The 15,341-nt window shown below is 43.0% G+C and overlaps 1 protein-coding gene across 3 annotated transcripts; it reads right to left on the bottom strand.

Moving 5' to 3' along the window:
• Positions 1 to 1,940: 1,940 nt before the first annotated feature.
• Positions 1,941 to 15,310, bottom strand: TMEM169 (transmembrane protein 169). 3 transcript variants are annotated; one of them, XM_061370147.1, is made up of 4 exons: positions 15,274 to 15,304; positions 11,225 to 11,307; positions 4,671 to 5,105; positions 1,941 to 3,165 (listed from the first exon to the last, which is right to left on the bottom strand). In XM_061370147.1, exons 3-4 carry the CDS (start codon positions 4,972 to 4,974, stop codon positions 2,543 to 2,545), a joined length of 927 nt encoding a protein of 308 aa, XP_061226131.1. In that variant the 5' UTR covers positions 4,975 to 5,105; positions 11,225 to 11,307; positions 15,274 to 15,304; the 3' UTR covers positions 1,941 to 2,542. The 3 variants fall into 3 exon arrangements, with proteins under 3 accessions (XP_061226131.1, XP_061226132.1, XP_061226130.1); XM_061370148.1 differs by lacking the exon at positions 11,225 to 11,307 and having other exon boundaries at positions 15,274 to 15,310; XM_061370146.1 differs by lacking the exon at positions 15,274 to 15,304 and having other exon boundaries at positions 11,225 to 12,758.
• Between the last annotated feature and the right edge of the window lie 31 nt (positions 15,311 to 15,341).

The following is a 15,341-nucleotide window of genomic DNA, read 5'->3' as shown; positions in this document are numbered from 1 at the left end:
TGATCAGCAGACTTGCTTATACATCACCAGTTCCCAAATGTCCTAACCAGGACAGTCAGTGTAGTCTTGAGCTCATCCTTGGAATACAACACAAAATGTTAGTTTCTGTGAAACCCAGCTTCTGAATGTTTCTCTGCCATTCTAAAACTAAAGCAGCTCCACCTCTGGTAGGGAGACTGGGGAAGTGAAACACCTGGACAGACATGAGTGACTGTGCAGCCCGACTGCACGCTACGAACAATCTACCTACACACATGCAAATGGTGGGCTCCTCTGGGTTGGGGCTGAGCCAGACCTTCTAGCAGCACCAGCAGAACTGGAGCACTCAGAAAATTAATCATGTTTCAGATGTGTAATTCAGTCCCCATTAGAATCTATTACACCTCTCTCATTTTCCTCTAGTCCTCCTAAGGCCCAAACAGAAAACGAACTTTTCTGCTAGTCATCTTTTTAAAGAGACAATTAAAATTTCTCCAGTTTATGGTGGCCACCTCAGCCTGGTCTCGGAACCCACTTAGATGCCATGCAAAGTCCCAAAGGAGGGAAACCAATTATAAAAATGAGACATGAGGGGTGGAGGATGTATAATCCACTGTTCTTCCACATAATTACCCAGGAAGTGTGTGGGGAATGCAGATTTCCAGAGCTGAGGCACTAATGCGTTTGCACTAGCACTAACCGACATGGGCTCACAGATGTCCCTGTTCTGAAAGGGAAGGTCCAGCAGCTCTTTCGTAAGAGCAACTTCAAAAAGGGAACAACTGTTTCAGTGAGACCTTCCCATCCCAAGCACCTTCAACATTTGATACGGTTTAGTGGTGGTCTTGGCTGTTCTGGGGTAATGGTTTGACTTGATAATCTTAAAGCTCTTTTCCAACCTAGCTGATTCTATGATTCTAACCCCACCTACCTAAATATAGGTGCTGCCACCTGTATTGCAGTGACATGGAACCTGATTATGCTTCCTCAGAGCAGGTGTTTCTTCCCTATAAATGACACCCTTGGCACTGCACCCTGCATACGACTCTCACAGCCTGTTCTTCCCTAACAGTGCACCTATCAAGAAATCAAATGTAGGTGTGTCCTAAGCACCTATTTGTGCAGCTGGGGGTGCTTGGTGACAGGTCCATCAGGTCCCCATGCACCACATTACAATGCAAGTCTTTCCATCATGTGATGGGTGTGTTTCAGTGTAGAGTTCATCATGTCGGAGCAATCCCAGGCACAGCTACAGGCTGGGCAGAGAAGAGATTCAGAGCAGCCCTGCAGAGAAGGACTTGGGGTGCTGGTCAGTGAGAAAATGAACATGAGCCAGCAGTGTGCGCTTCTAGCCCAGAAAGCCAACTGTATCCTGGGCTGCATCAAAAGGAGTGTGACCAGCAGGTGGAAGGAGGTGACCCTGCCCCTTTATTCTGCTCTCGTGAAACCTCACTTGGAGTATTGTGTGCAGTTGTGGTGTCCTCAACATAAAAAGGACATGGATCTGTTGGAACAAGTCCAGAGGAGGGCCACGAGAATAATCAGGGGACTGGAGCACCTCCCATATGAAGATCGGCTGAGAAAGTTGGGACTGTTCAGCCTGGAGAAGAGAAGGCTGCGTGGAGACCTCATAGCAGCCTTCCAGTATCTGAAGGGGGCCTATAGGGATGCTTCATTAGGGACTGCAGTGATAGGACAAGGGGTAATGGGTTCAAACTTAAACAGGGGAAGTTTAGATTGGATATAAGGAGGAAATTCTTTCCTGTTAGGGTTGTGAGGCACTGGAATGTGTTGCCCAAGGAGGTTGTCAATGCTCCATCCCTGGCAGTGTTCAAGGCCAGGTTGGACAAGGCCTTGGGTAATATGGTTTAGAGCGAGGTGTCCCTGCCCATGGCAGGGGGGTTGGAACTTGATGATCTTAAGGTCCTTTCCAACCCTAACCATTCTATGATTCTATGTGCCTTTCTTGGAAGCTGTGCTGTCCTCTCTCAGAGAAAAGCCAGGTCTTTCTGTGCTCTGACAGCGTCTAAGCAGTTAGCTACCTGGAATGTTTGCTGCACTTGTTGGAAGGATTGGAAAAGGACCCTTTTTAGGAAAACTGTAGGAACATCACATGATTTGCAATTTACCCTTCACCTCTGAATGGGTTCTTAGCTCCAGAAGTTCATCTCCTGAGTATGGACTTCTTTTCACGGGGTCAATAGGTCACTGTTATGTCCTACTCCTGAAAAAGAAAGTCTAACTTTACAGAAGTGAATTTTTCAGCATGTCTCTCTGCTGTGCTACAAACAGTGGGAGCACCACAGACCTGGATTTTCTCACCATTCCTAGAAGTTGTAATTAGCTAAAACAGATGGCAAATCCTTGGAGAGCCATGCACCTCCCCACCCAGACCATGTGAAACTAGCACACTTGCATTCTATGACATTTAAAGAGCACTCCCAGCCCACTATTTTTTTCATTAAGTTTGTGTTTAAATATATATATATATATAAATTCAGTGTGTTGTTTTTTAGATGAAAACCACTTACATATGACTAAAATAGTCAGCCAGGACAAAGGCTCAGACTGCCGAGGTCTCAACCCCCTGTGCAGAGCTCTTGCCAGAGAGACTACCTGAGATATTATCAGAATCTAGCAGCTCCACAATGCTGTATGGAGAACAATCTTCCAAACCCAGCTTGCTGCAGAGCCAGCCACAAAAGCCCTTCTCCATATCCCTGACAGCATGCCACCAGTACCCAAAGGACCATGCTACCTGGGCCACAGCTGAGTACAGGCCTAGGGAAAAAGACACAACCATAATTATAATTGGGTAGAAGATGATCAGAAAGGGACAAAAGGTGATTTTGTGCCAGAAGGTCCTCTCTTCGTTGTACACCAAGAAGATGTTATACCATGTAATGGTTCCATAGTAGAATGAAACCACAAAGGACACTACAAAAATGACAGGGAGGCAAATGATGGTCCAGAGGACGATGTGGGGTCCTCTGTCTAGCCCAACATCACATTTCTTCTTCTTCTCAGGTACATCCTCTTTAGGAGGTTCCTTTGACTTAGCGAGTTCCTGCAGCTCTTTGTCCGTTAGTGTGACATGGATGTCCACCATCTGACCCTTCTTCTTTCCCCTGGTGATTGTTCCAGTCAAGGTCACATATCGGCTGTCTAAAGGCATGTTCCAGACACCTACAAGCACAGATAAACTCATCTATGTTAGATTTATTGTGTAAATCCCCAACGACCCCAAAGACAATTAGATAATGCAAATGGAGTAACAGATTTTAAAAAGATGGAATGCAAGAAGCAATGCAGTATAAAGAAGATCATCATAGAAGAAAATGGAAGAAGAGCTAATGAGGGAGAAGACAAAATTCCAGAATACAGAAACCACAAGGAAGAAGATTCCAGCATCTGAACTAGGGAAAATGTGTGAAGGGAAAGTGCTGCAGGAGTATATGAGAAAGAGATGAGATAGAGTGAATGAATCAAAAATGGTATGCATATTTTCTCTGGTATCCTCACACATTTATTCCTGAACAGTGTGGACACTTGGGGTGAATTAGACAAATATGATTAAAACTCCTGTTCTGGAACAAGCACATCCACACATGGAGTTATATAGCTATAGTATATAGCTATGCAATGGAATAGCTAATATTTCACTTTACACCTGCATTATGTCTCAATCCAAAATGATTTTCAAAGTCTAGAAAAAACTTAAAAATTCTCATATAATTATATTTACATTTTAAGGCATCAACAAAGATACCAAAAAGTTAAGTGTTGGTATGTGTGCTAAAAGTCACAAACAGACTGCCTTGGCTTCCAAGTGACACTGGTTTATGATGGTCCCTGCAGGAGCACTAGCCATAAACTCTTTTATGGGGCTAAAATACGCTTCTTCTTGGTCTTAAATCTGACTAGCTCAGGAGGAGGTCTTCAGAGCCTATTAAAAGGAGGCTGAGCAGTTTGAAGTGGCCCACAAAAATAAGAAGGCAGCAGGTTAAGTCCTGAGGGTAGAGGCTGGGATCATGGGAGAGTCTGGTGCAGCCGATGGATCCAGAGTATGTATTCACATTTACACCCCTCTCAGCCTGCACTGCTGTTTCACAAGAGGATTAGCCATAGGACCTGCCTCCCACACTTCTTCCCTACAAGGGGATCCAGGACAGACACCAGAAGTGAAAGTTGCTCCAACATGCCCTACGATGACCTTGCAAATAACCACTCTTAGTGAGGAAGCTGGGCTGAGAATATGCAAACAGAAGGCAACAGCAAATCCTACATAATGAGTAAAACTCCCTATCACGGGTAGAGCCACTAAATCCACCTGCTTGCATCCTTTCACTTAACAGGCAGTTGTTTCAGGCACGGAGAGGGGCTTAGTCACAGCATCACTGGCTTAGAACACACTCTTACAGCGTTTTTCTGGATCAACTCCAATTAGCACATACACTTAAAACTAAGAGTGCAGCAACAACCAACCTCTGCAATGAACTGCAGGAGGGAGACAACCCAGCTCAGCCTGTAATGCTTTTTATTTCAGAACATTTTCATGTATGAACTCAAGCTGTCCTTGCCTGCAGACTTGGGGGTAAGAGGTTTGGTCTCACAGTCACTTCCATTTGACTTTAGTGCATGCTGGCACAAAAAAAAGTTTACAGAAAGTTGATGCTCCCAGGAATACATACCATCTGCCGTGGACTGACCCAGGAACTTGGAGCCTTCCTCAGAGCCCTTCTCCCCTCCTTCTTCATCTGCCTGTTCTTCTTCCACCTTATTCTCATTCTCTGACCGATACACTATTATTGACTCAGGACGGGACTCTTTCTTCTTCTTTTTCCTCCGGTCCATAGTGGCTTCCCCATCAAAAGTGACAGTGGTTGCCACAGCCCTTCTCATGGAGCTGCAGCGAGGACTTTGGCTACCAGACTTGCTCTCTTTTTGCATGGTCTCCTCCATCCCACTGCTGCTTTCAAGCACCTCACTTGGCATTTTGCAGCACTCGTTTCCAATTTAACAGCTCCTGCACTTTGAAGTCATTGATCAGACAACAGTGACAAGGGTTCTTTGTTTTGGTAGGATGTCCCACTGCTGGCATCCAAACTATGCACTCCATTCCCAGCCTAAAATGAGAGAGAAGGCTGAAATGGTGTCTTTTTGTTATCAAGTAGAAAAAAATGGCAGAATTTTCCTGTAAAAGGTTACTTCCAACTGGTTTAAATGTCATCTGAAGATCCTTATTACTGTCCTGAACATCAATTTTATTACATGGATACATGTTTTGTAAAATCACCTAATCCTGATTCCCATGTTCCAATTTTAAACATAACAAACCAAAGCTACTGGAAAAGGAAAGAGTATTAACATTTATAAGAAGAGATTAAACAAGCACAGATTACTGGGTGAATTTAACATTCCCCTGCAATGCTGGAACTAAAAAGAAGACAATAGTTTGGCCCACATGCATGAGAATGAAGAAATGAAACCACAGATGAAAAAGAAGTTGACTGATTTAAAAGACTTGCCTAGATGAGAAACAACTGCACCAGGAACACTGAGCTCACCCTGCATTACAACAGCTACATTAGTGCTAGCCTTTCTCATTTTGAATGTCTTTTGACCACTGCAAGGACATTACAAAAAAGCAGATAAATGATGTCAAAATGAATGATGGTTCAAACCATGCCAATTTAGCAATATGTAGTGCTGTCAAACCTTAAAAATATAGCATATACAGTGAATTTAAAGCAAAGGATGACTTCCCTGGAGGGGGAATTGGAAAACAGCAAAATTTTCTGATTGTGCTGGGAAAACAACCCAAAGCTTCACAAATAATTTTAACAAATATAAGGTCTCAGTGTGTACTCTTCATTCAAGCAAAATTAACAATATAAGGTGACACTGTTATCTATGGGAAAGCTGTGTAAATAAAAGAGATATAATTAACCATGCATCAAGGCAGACAAAGCCTTCTCCATAAACATGGAAAAGGCAGGATTATGGGTTCTCAAATTTCACAGCATATAAGAAACTGACTGTGCCAAGTATTCATGAAATATTTAGGTACAAATTTGAATACACTGAATAATGTTTTAACAACTCTGAAGAGCTCTGCTGAACATTTACATTTAAAAGAATGCATGTGACCAATAATTAAGCTTCTACCTAGTATCTGAGTCATCTCCTTAACAGGAAACTAAGAAACAACTAAGAAACACAGTTATCATAATTTGTAGCCCACACAGTTCTGGGGAATTTTTTTAACAGATGCTAGAAAAAAGTTGAGCATTTTTAGATTTGGCAGTATGGTCCTGGTCTTCTCACAAACATAAGATTTTGGTAGTTTGTTTTGAAATCCAACTGCAGGTCCTGAAGGAACTGGTCAATGAAGTTGCTAAGCCACTGTCCATCGTATTTGAAAAATCATGGCAGTCAGGTGAAGTTCCCGATGACTGGGAAAAGGGAAATACAGCCCCCATTTTCAAGGGGTAATGGTTTAAACTTAAACAGGGGAAGTTCAGATTAGATATAAGGAAGAAGTTCAGAGTCTTCTCTTGCTCCTGAGCTGAGAAGCGGGAATGGGTAATGGGGGGACAAGCCCCTAAGCAGCACTGTTGGTGTGGCTGGGTCAGAGCCCTTGGGATAAAGAAGTGAAGGAGCCCAGAGTATTCTGTTTAAGCACAAGCAGGTAAAATCTGATGCCAGTCTGTCTACATCAGAAACAAAAACATGGCAAAGGAGATGCCTTTGATCCAGCAAAGGCAGCCGCAGTAAGATAAAAAGCTGAAAGACACAAATACAGGGCAGATGTTAGGTAGGTGTTTAAACAAAGTGGGTAGGTGTCATTTGATATACGTCACAGAGGGCTGTGGAGAATTGTCCATAACTGGAAACTTCCAAATCTGGACTGGGTGTCTTGCCAGCAGTTGGGTAACCAACATTTCAGCCTAAGAGGTATTAATGTGGACAAGTCCTCTGGCTTGTATTAGGGAGCAGTCAGATTCAAACGGCATAAAGATTCCTCCTGATATTAAGCCTGCTTTCAGAGTAGATGTTTATTTTTTTCTCATCTGTTTCTGCCAATGGAGCAGCTGGGAATATCATCTGCCACCTGGTACAGGCCTGAACACAGCACTTAGAAATACCACCATCAGCCCCACATCCCACAGGGTTGCTGGTGAATCAGACAGGTTCAACGCTCCATCCCATTTTTCCTGGGAATATTTTCTCTGTAGATGCAAACAAAAAATCGGCTCTTGCAGAAATCACAGTAGTGTACACGAAGTTTATTTTTTCTCTCTTCCTTTTCTTTATGTTCTGTAAGAACATGACCAGCCCTCACCACCACACAGCTGTCCACAGCACCAACTCTTTTCAGACATACACCAAGATCTTCACTCCTTAAAAGCTTTGCTGTGGAGCTGAAACATGGCAATTGCTGTGCAGCTAATGCTAGTGATGTCTCCCATGTTGGCAGCACAGGGCCAGACAGGAATCTAATAACTGTCCATTGGAGGGAAGAAATGGTCACATTTCAGAGATAGCTGGGAGCAGTTTATTAGCCAAACAGTTTGTTATTAATCTCCATGTGAAAACAGATGGAGAACCCTGGGGAGGCGGCTCTGCAAAAACACCCTGTAGAGGAATTTTTAGAAGCATAGTCTTCTGTTACTATGCAGGAAAGCTACTGCTGCTTATGCTTCCCATGATAGTATTAGTCTTTGACACACAAAACGGGAGGCTAAAACTTTGGCTTTGCACCATTTAGGTCAGAAACCCATTGGTTTTCACAGCCTGATCCTGCTGCTAACAGAAGAGAAATTATCTGGTTTGAATACAGACAGGAAGGAAGAGCCTTCCCACAAGCTAAAAAAAAAGAATCCTTGATCTTAAATCCTGCTACAGCAGAAGTAACCTTTTTATGACTGCTCAGAGCAGACGTGAGCAAAAAACATAGACAGTAAGCAGTGAGGAGCATCAATTCTTATTTTAATAGTCATATAAAATGTACAACATGTAAGAACTAGCAGTGTCTTCACTCACATGATGCAGGGGTTATCTGCAGAAACAAAAAACAACCTGTGCTTTAGAAGTATTATGAGTTACCCAGAACAGGAAAGAGATAAGGGGAAATACACCCCAGAGACACACCTTGAGAGAGTGCTCCCCAGCCACAGATCCTCCTTCACCTGTTCCTTTTACTCCATAGCTTCTCCATCCCCAGTCCCTTCTGCATCCAACCCTACCTCTGATTTTGTGCATGGGGATGTGTATGTTTCTAACAATGCCTATTACCTAGTATTTTTAGAGGGGTTATCTGCTGGCAGGTTGTACACATGGAAAATAGATGGTAGCAGACACATGCAGCTGTTTAGGACAGATTCGTTTGTCACAAGTCACGTTATAAAAAAAGGCACTGGTCTAATGCAGGACATGCAGCCCCAGACCTTAACAAACATGTGGCAAGACCTATGTAAGAAAGCACATTTAATTCAGACCTTATGCTTGGAGAGGGCCAAACAGTAGGGCTGCCTCAACAACTCAATACCTAAATGACCCCACATGATCTTTCACATATATGTCCTCACCATACCCTGCTGAAACAGAGGACGTACGTCTCCTATTCATGGTGAAATAGCTCAAACTACATTACCCAGCCACTTGAATGTAGCAAAAAAACCCTCAAGCTGTGATGAATAAAGTGTTAGAAGGCAAGAACAGCCTCTCTTTATGGTCTGTGCAGCTGGAGGTAAGCTTGACAGAGTGATTTGTCTCACTGTAAATAATGGTTTCGCATTTTAGAAGAAAATAAAATGTTATCTTCAGCCAGATGAATTTCCTCATCAGGTTCACCATGCAGCTACCCCTGGAGGAAAGAATTTTCAAGGAGGGGGAGAAAAACTACTCACAGCAGTGCCCACTGTGAGGTTTCATGAAGTGTCCGCGTAACAATAGCAAGAGGCACAAAGAGAAACATCTGACTATGCCATCTCAGCAAGGTAGGAGAAAGCAAACAGTAAAACTCATAGATTGCACCTGTCTTTTCCTCCCTGCTTAATCCACAAGCTTCAAAGTACTTTCATTTGTCAGAGAAAGACAAGAAAAAAGACCATGCTCTGTCCACTCAAGCAGAAGTAGACCTCAAGGACTACTTTTTGGAGTGCCAAAAGTAGAAGATGGCACCAAGCACTGGAACAGATAAGATAATGCAGTAAGATGATTCATGCCACCAAAAAACTTCATGGGTGTTTGCTAATGGAGACCACACCCCATGTATCCCCCAAGAAGCAGAGGGTTCTAAAAACTCAAACTAAAAGCAAAGGGAGGACCAGGCAAGCAGCACAGTCCCATGTTTGCAGAGTCCTGATTTATCAGCTGGCACAGGGCTCTTGCTTGTCAGCAGGTGGCATTAGTGCCAGGGCTGAGCAGCTTCTGGACCTATCCCACTGGCCCACCTGTGTTGGCCAACACAGGTAGACTATCACTGAAGGTGCAGGTGCAGACTCACTTGGGTGTGATTAAGGGCTCGCTGGCTCCCAGTGCCACACACTGGGTGGCTCAAGCCCCTTGCTCTCTCTCCCTGTGTCTTTCCATGAGATACACAAACGCTTGCTGACAATAATCTACAAATACAGCCAAAACAACAACCAAAAAAAGTAGTGGAGAGAGGTGTTCCTAAGTATCACTAAATTGTTTCTGGATTACATTTTCAGAGGATTTTTTTTAAAGTCAAGGACATTTTATAGAGCATTGGGTTTATGAATCAGTTATTTTTATTTTCCTCTGCTGTTCCGTAACTTTTCCAAATGTCACAGAATAATAACTGCTGTGTAGATCACTATTACTGAAGGCTGGAAAACAGCATACAAGAATAGCTGTGCATTTCTATTTTATATTAAATTAAATGCCTGATTTTCTTTGCATACAATCTTTTTCAAAATCCCCCAAATGTACTGGTCTACCTTATTTTAGAGTGGAAGCCTGAACTGCTGTCTCTCCCTCCCCTCCCCACTCCTTTGTCCAGACTGCTAGAAAAAAGAGAAATTGAGACAAAGGACACAAAGCTTCCCACTGCCTCCACAGGGATGAGATCTGTTTCTTTGCGTTTATTATACTATGCTAAAAATGTCAATGAATGGCACTTGCACATTAGCCTTTAAAGAGAACCAAGGCTTTAAAAGGAAAATGACTTGGAAATGGAGGTTGTTTTGAAATCTTCAAAGCAAACCAAATGGTTTAGATATGAAACTTGAATAAAATCAACAGAAGTCCCTGTATCTTGTAAGAAAAAGATCTCAATGATAAAGTGGAGCCAGCATGTTCTCCTGTTGCCCTGCTCTACCCCTCACTTCTTCATTTGCCAAAGCAGGCCATACTGCACCTTGAAACAGCAGATGCCTATTTTAATTCCTACCCACATCCACCAGATCACTGATGGATCACACTGTACAATAGGAACAGCCAAAAGAAGTCAGTCCCACCAACTTGAGCACAACATCCTGCCTCCATTGCAGTGCCCTTCAGCTGGAATCAAGTGTTGCATCTATTTTTATTGGTATAATACCTGATTCATCCTCAGTTTGAAGGCCTGATATTAAATGTGATGGGAAGATGCACTAGGGGCTTGCTGTGCACATCAAAACCATGTTGTGCCTCCTCTAGGCATCCAAGTAGAATGCCTATATCCAAGTAGATGCCAAGAAGACAGTAACATAGCAAGCATACAGTACATTAAAACAGAGTTTTGAGCCTCTCACATCCCCTTTCAGAGCTCAGAGAAAACACATTCTAAACACACACACACACACACACACAAGTAAGAAACACTGGGAGTTGCTATGGCTGAAGACTGCAGAGCTACGAAGCACCAGTGCTGGGTGTGAAACACTTGTGCTAACGCAAGACAACACAGTCCTAGCTACAGACCTTGTGGGAAGGTGAATTCAGGGAAGGATTGCAAGACCTCTCTCTCCTTTTCTTAGGAAATCATGCAGTGCTTTCACCAGGATGTTTTAATACATGCTGGACTCTTGCCTGACCTTTACAATACCTAAAAACTAGGACTCTGTGTTAGCACCTCAGGCTCTTTTTCCATCCCTTGATACTCAAAAGATCCCTGACTATCTCTCTTTCTCCTCTCCTTTCCTGCCCTGCTCTCTGCTGGCAAGGTCAAAAAAAAAAAAAAAAAAAAAAGCCAATGATTTGCTCAGACAAAATTAGGAGAGATCACACATAGAATTACCTGCAACTAGAGAGCAAGAAGTTGCAGTCATGCAGCCCAATGGGAAACACAGGCAATTGTAAATCCAGTCTGGAAAATATTATCTGAAAAATACAACCACCAAATCACATCATGAAATCATAGAATAGTTAGGGTTGGAAAGGACCACATCCTGTGGTTCTTATTTAGACAAGGTATTTGGGGGCTTCAGATCAGAGCTTTTTCAGACTTATACCTGGCTGCAGCCCAGGAGTTGCTCATGAGCCAAACTGCACAGAGAACTAGAAGATTCCCCTGGGAGTGATTCAGGATCGCTTAATGCATTGCACAGTAAATATAATCCAAGATATTTAGACAGTCTCTCCAGCAGCAGGAATTAGTTGGCTCAGGGGACTCTTGATCTGATACAAGTTCAGATACAGATCCATGATGCCAGGGTATTAAAAATGTAGCACTTTCAATTGCAGACAAGTGAATGCTTCAGTTTTATTAGTATGGTATTAGCAGGGTGTATGATTATAAATAAGACCTGCCTACGTATCAGTTTCAAAGTGTTTGATGCTGATATTCTACACCTTCCACCACTACGAACTCTGCTTTGAATGGCGTGTCTGTCTTCAGCAGCATCTTTTTTTCTAATCACTGAAATGAAATTCCTAGGGATGACGATGAAAGGTTAGAAAATCCTGATTATCTCCTATTTAGACTAAAATCCCCCAAGAAACTACTGAGAGTAAAGTACCCTTCCAGAGGAGAATTCTCTGAAGAGATGAACCAACCAGAAAGCCTTGACCAACAGCTGGGGTTGGCCAGAAGGCGTTCTGATACAGAAACCAGAAGCCACAACACAGAAAGGCACTTAGATGCTGGTGAGATATGATGAAAAGAAAAACAGCCACAGGAGAAAATGCACAGTCAGGAGGTGAAAGTAGCAGGGATTTCCAAAGAGGCCTTCTGCATAATCCTACAGAAAGGTCCAGAAAGGTAAGGAAAGAGATACCACACTCATTTTCATTTGGTTTTGGCTCAGTTCAGGCATTTCTTGTAATAGGTATGGGAGGCAGGGAGAAATTACTGTTGTTACACTTTATGCAATTTGGTATCCCATAGAAAAGATATGAAACTGAAGCATCCATAAGAGTAGGGTTCTGGGAAAGCAAAGGAGGCTGAAGTGCAAGCCTGATTTTTTCTGAAGGCTAACTAGCAGAAACCCTCTGTCATAAGTCATCTCTGGCATTAAAGAGTTATTTCTGGCACTGAGATGCTTTTACTTAAATCTCCTCTACTCTCACCTTGTGAGGCTGCTGGCCCCAGGGATACCTCTGCTGGGGTTTGGATCCCACAGAAGTTTCTCTCCTGTTTGGAGCAATCTGTTTTCTCACATCAGGCTGGTATTTAACAATTCTGAGACCTTCCCCTTGCGAACATGGATTACAAGCTATAGGAGGGCGTAGACGCCCTGAAGGACAACGGGCTGTAAGAAGTTAATGCAGTATATAACATTGCCAGGGTTTTTAAAGCATGGCAGCATACTGGACTGGCATATGTCATCAGCTGAATAGCTAAGCCATAGGCTGGCAAAGCACAAGAATCAGCTTATGAAATGAAGCAACATTTTCTAAAAATGCAAAGTTCCCTATTCATCATGGCAAATTGAACTAGTTCATTCAAAGCCAAGACACAAGCTGAGAGCTGTTAAAACCGGGAAATACAGTTTTTCCCTTTTTCATTTTATAAATAAAAAAAGTAGATGTTGAAGAATGACATGTGCTAGTCCCACAAATCTGAAGGAGCTGACAACTGGAAAAAAAACTACTGATGAATTCTTTTTCACAACGTCGTTTTGATTTTTGAATGGTTAATGTTTTAAGAGATAGATATACCAAAAGGGGGTAGGAAGAGGGGAATCAGGTGCTTTTAACTTCAAAATAATGCAAATTAGGACTCTGAAGCTTTAAATGCAGATTTATTTTCTTCCAAATGCAAACTGACACATACTGAGTAAATAAATAAATAAATAAATCAGCTGCCTAATCAGACCGTTTCCTAACACATAAAAATTAAGAATCTGAAGAATAACATAAATATATAAGAAGAGCCTTCTGCTTACTGAATTTACCACTATGGCTGCATGTAGTGACAGAACAGCATGTTTTAATGCTACCAATAAAAGAAAACATTCATTTGCAAATAAGAAAGTACAAACATAGAAGATGATTAAAATCAATTTTAGTTAATAGGATTTTTTTCTTTTCAGCTTAAATAATTTTGAATTTCAATCACTGGAGTAAAAGCAATTCACACAAAGATACACTTTGAATCCTTGGTTCAAAGGCAACCTATATGACAGCAAGTCATTCCCTTGCTGAAAACATCTGTGAGCATTGGTTATCTCAGCCCTGTTCTTTGTGCACAGATTTTGTACCAGAAGGCGCTACTGTCCACTGAATGCCAAGGAACGGATGTCTTCTCAGTTCCTGCTCTCTAGTCTTTATGTCTTTCCCTTTTCTCCTCCCACCCACCACTCATAGATCCTTAACTCATGTGTTCAGCCCCTTACTTATGACATTCCTATGGGTACTGAGAAATTAAAAAAAACAAACAACTTATCTATGATTCTATTATGATAGGTAAGAAAAAGGAATTTGCTAGTGCTCTCTAGGAAGAGCACTGAAATCAAGCAAGTCATATGAGCAGAGAGGCCCACTGGATTTCCCTTGGTGACCTGCAGCTCAGTTGGGATGGCAGGCAGGTTGGAATATAAAGATCTAGTTCACTAGCACAGATAAGTGCTTCTCCCTGGGATTAATTAATGATCACTGTGATACAGCCTAAGATATGTAGGGCAGCCAGAGACAGTTAATGGGGATCTGTGGCAGTGTCACCCACAGTACTTCACATTTTGCCTCCAGGAAGTAATACCATGCTTTAAAATATTAAGGTATTCTGCGAACATTAAGCCACCTGGAAGGCCACTTTGTCTAATGGTTGCCTCACTGGCCTAAGTCACTATGCAGAAGTCTATTCCTGTCTTATCACCCTTTTCTGAATGAGTCTGGACACACTGTCAATTTCTCCATGCATCCTCTTCCCTACAGTTAAAAGGAGGGTATACAGCTTCCTTTGAAACACACTGAACTCCAGGGTGAAGATGTTATCATACATTTGCCTCTGATTCAAAGTACTAAACTTTAGGACATGTTTTGGGAAAAGTAAATAAATTTGTTTAACAAACGAGAAAGCCACATCGATTCAATAATTCTCATGTTTTTCAAAATAAAAACCAAACCAACCAAACAAAACAACTTTCTCACTCTTCTCACATTAACAATCTCCCCTAAGGCAAAAATAACGGGACAAAATTTAGATATAATTACAAACATCTCTTCTATTGAAAAGGACAGAGGAGATGCCTGGAAAGATACTGAACATGCACACACGCTCCAGGGCACATCACTGCTGGTTAAAATCACCTGCAATGGACAAAGATGCTTTGTCGCTTCACTGTGGGATACGCAGGAAAATAACGTTGTCTGTCCTCTGTGCCAATTGAATAATTACTACTGAGCTTATTGAGGGCGATTTTAAGTGGGGGAAAACAAAACCCCGTTAGCACACAATGGCTATGTTAGGGACAAGTAAACGGCACCACCTCAGCCTTCACAGCCTCTTCCTGACAAAGCCCATGCCTGGAGACAGGATTCTCCGTCCGCGGGTGCCTGGCAGGAAACACCAGCAGCTTTCTCTGCTATTTACGACACTTTTAGAGCATTACACTGTCTCCTCCTGGCTGCGGTTCTGTTACTGTGCTCTTCACGGTGTCTTCCCTCGTCGCTGAGGAAGGTGACCCGAAACGGTGCAGAAAAACACCAGAACCCCTCCCTGTACAGCAGGCGAGACCAGGGGTGGGGGCAGCTGGGTCGGCTTCGAGGCTCCAGCAGGCTGAGGCGACCCCGAGGCACCAGGAGGAACCGACCCCTCCCAGGTGCTCGGACGACGGTCCCTCCACCGCAGGGACAAACCCGGCTGCCACTTACCCGCGGATAACTGCCCCACCTCCCGCCCCTTACCTGCCGCCCGCGGGGCCCCGTACCGCGCCATGCTGTGTTGCAGAACGACCCGTGCTACCAGAACCACA

This window comes from Neopsephotus bourkii, unplaced genomic scaffold (genome assembly GCF_033783945.1).
Source record: "Neopsephotus bourkii isolate Nb327-2 ecotype Australia unplaced genomic scaffold, CSIRO-AGI_Nbou_v1 NB_1526, whole genome shotgun sequence".
NCBI lineage: Eukaryota > Metazoa > Chordata > Aves > Psittaciformes > Psittacidae > Neopsephotus > Neopsephotus bourkii.
Note: the sequence above shows the minus strand (reverse complement) of the source record. Positions and strands in the feature narration are given on the sequence as shown.

Bases quoted from the DNA above. Each gene is read 5' to 3' on its own strand.
- TMEM169 (XM_061370148.1), bottom strand. From the start codon at position 4,974: ATGCCAAGTGAGGTGCTTGAAAGCAGCAGTGGGATGGAGGAGACCATG. The intron at 3,166-4,670 runs GTATGTATTCCT...CTGTGCTTGTAG, and splicing joins GGGTCAGTCCACGGCAGATG to GTGTCTGGAACATGCCTTTA.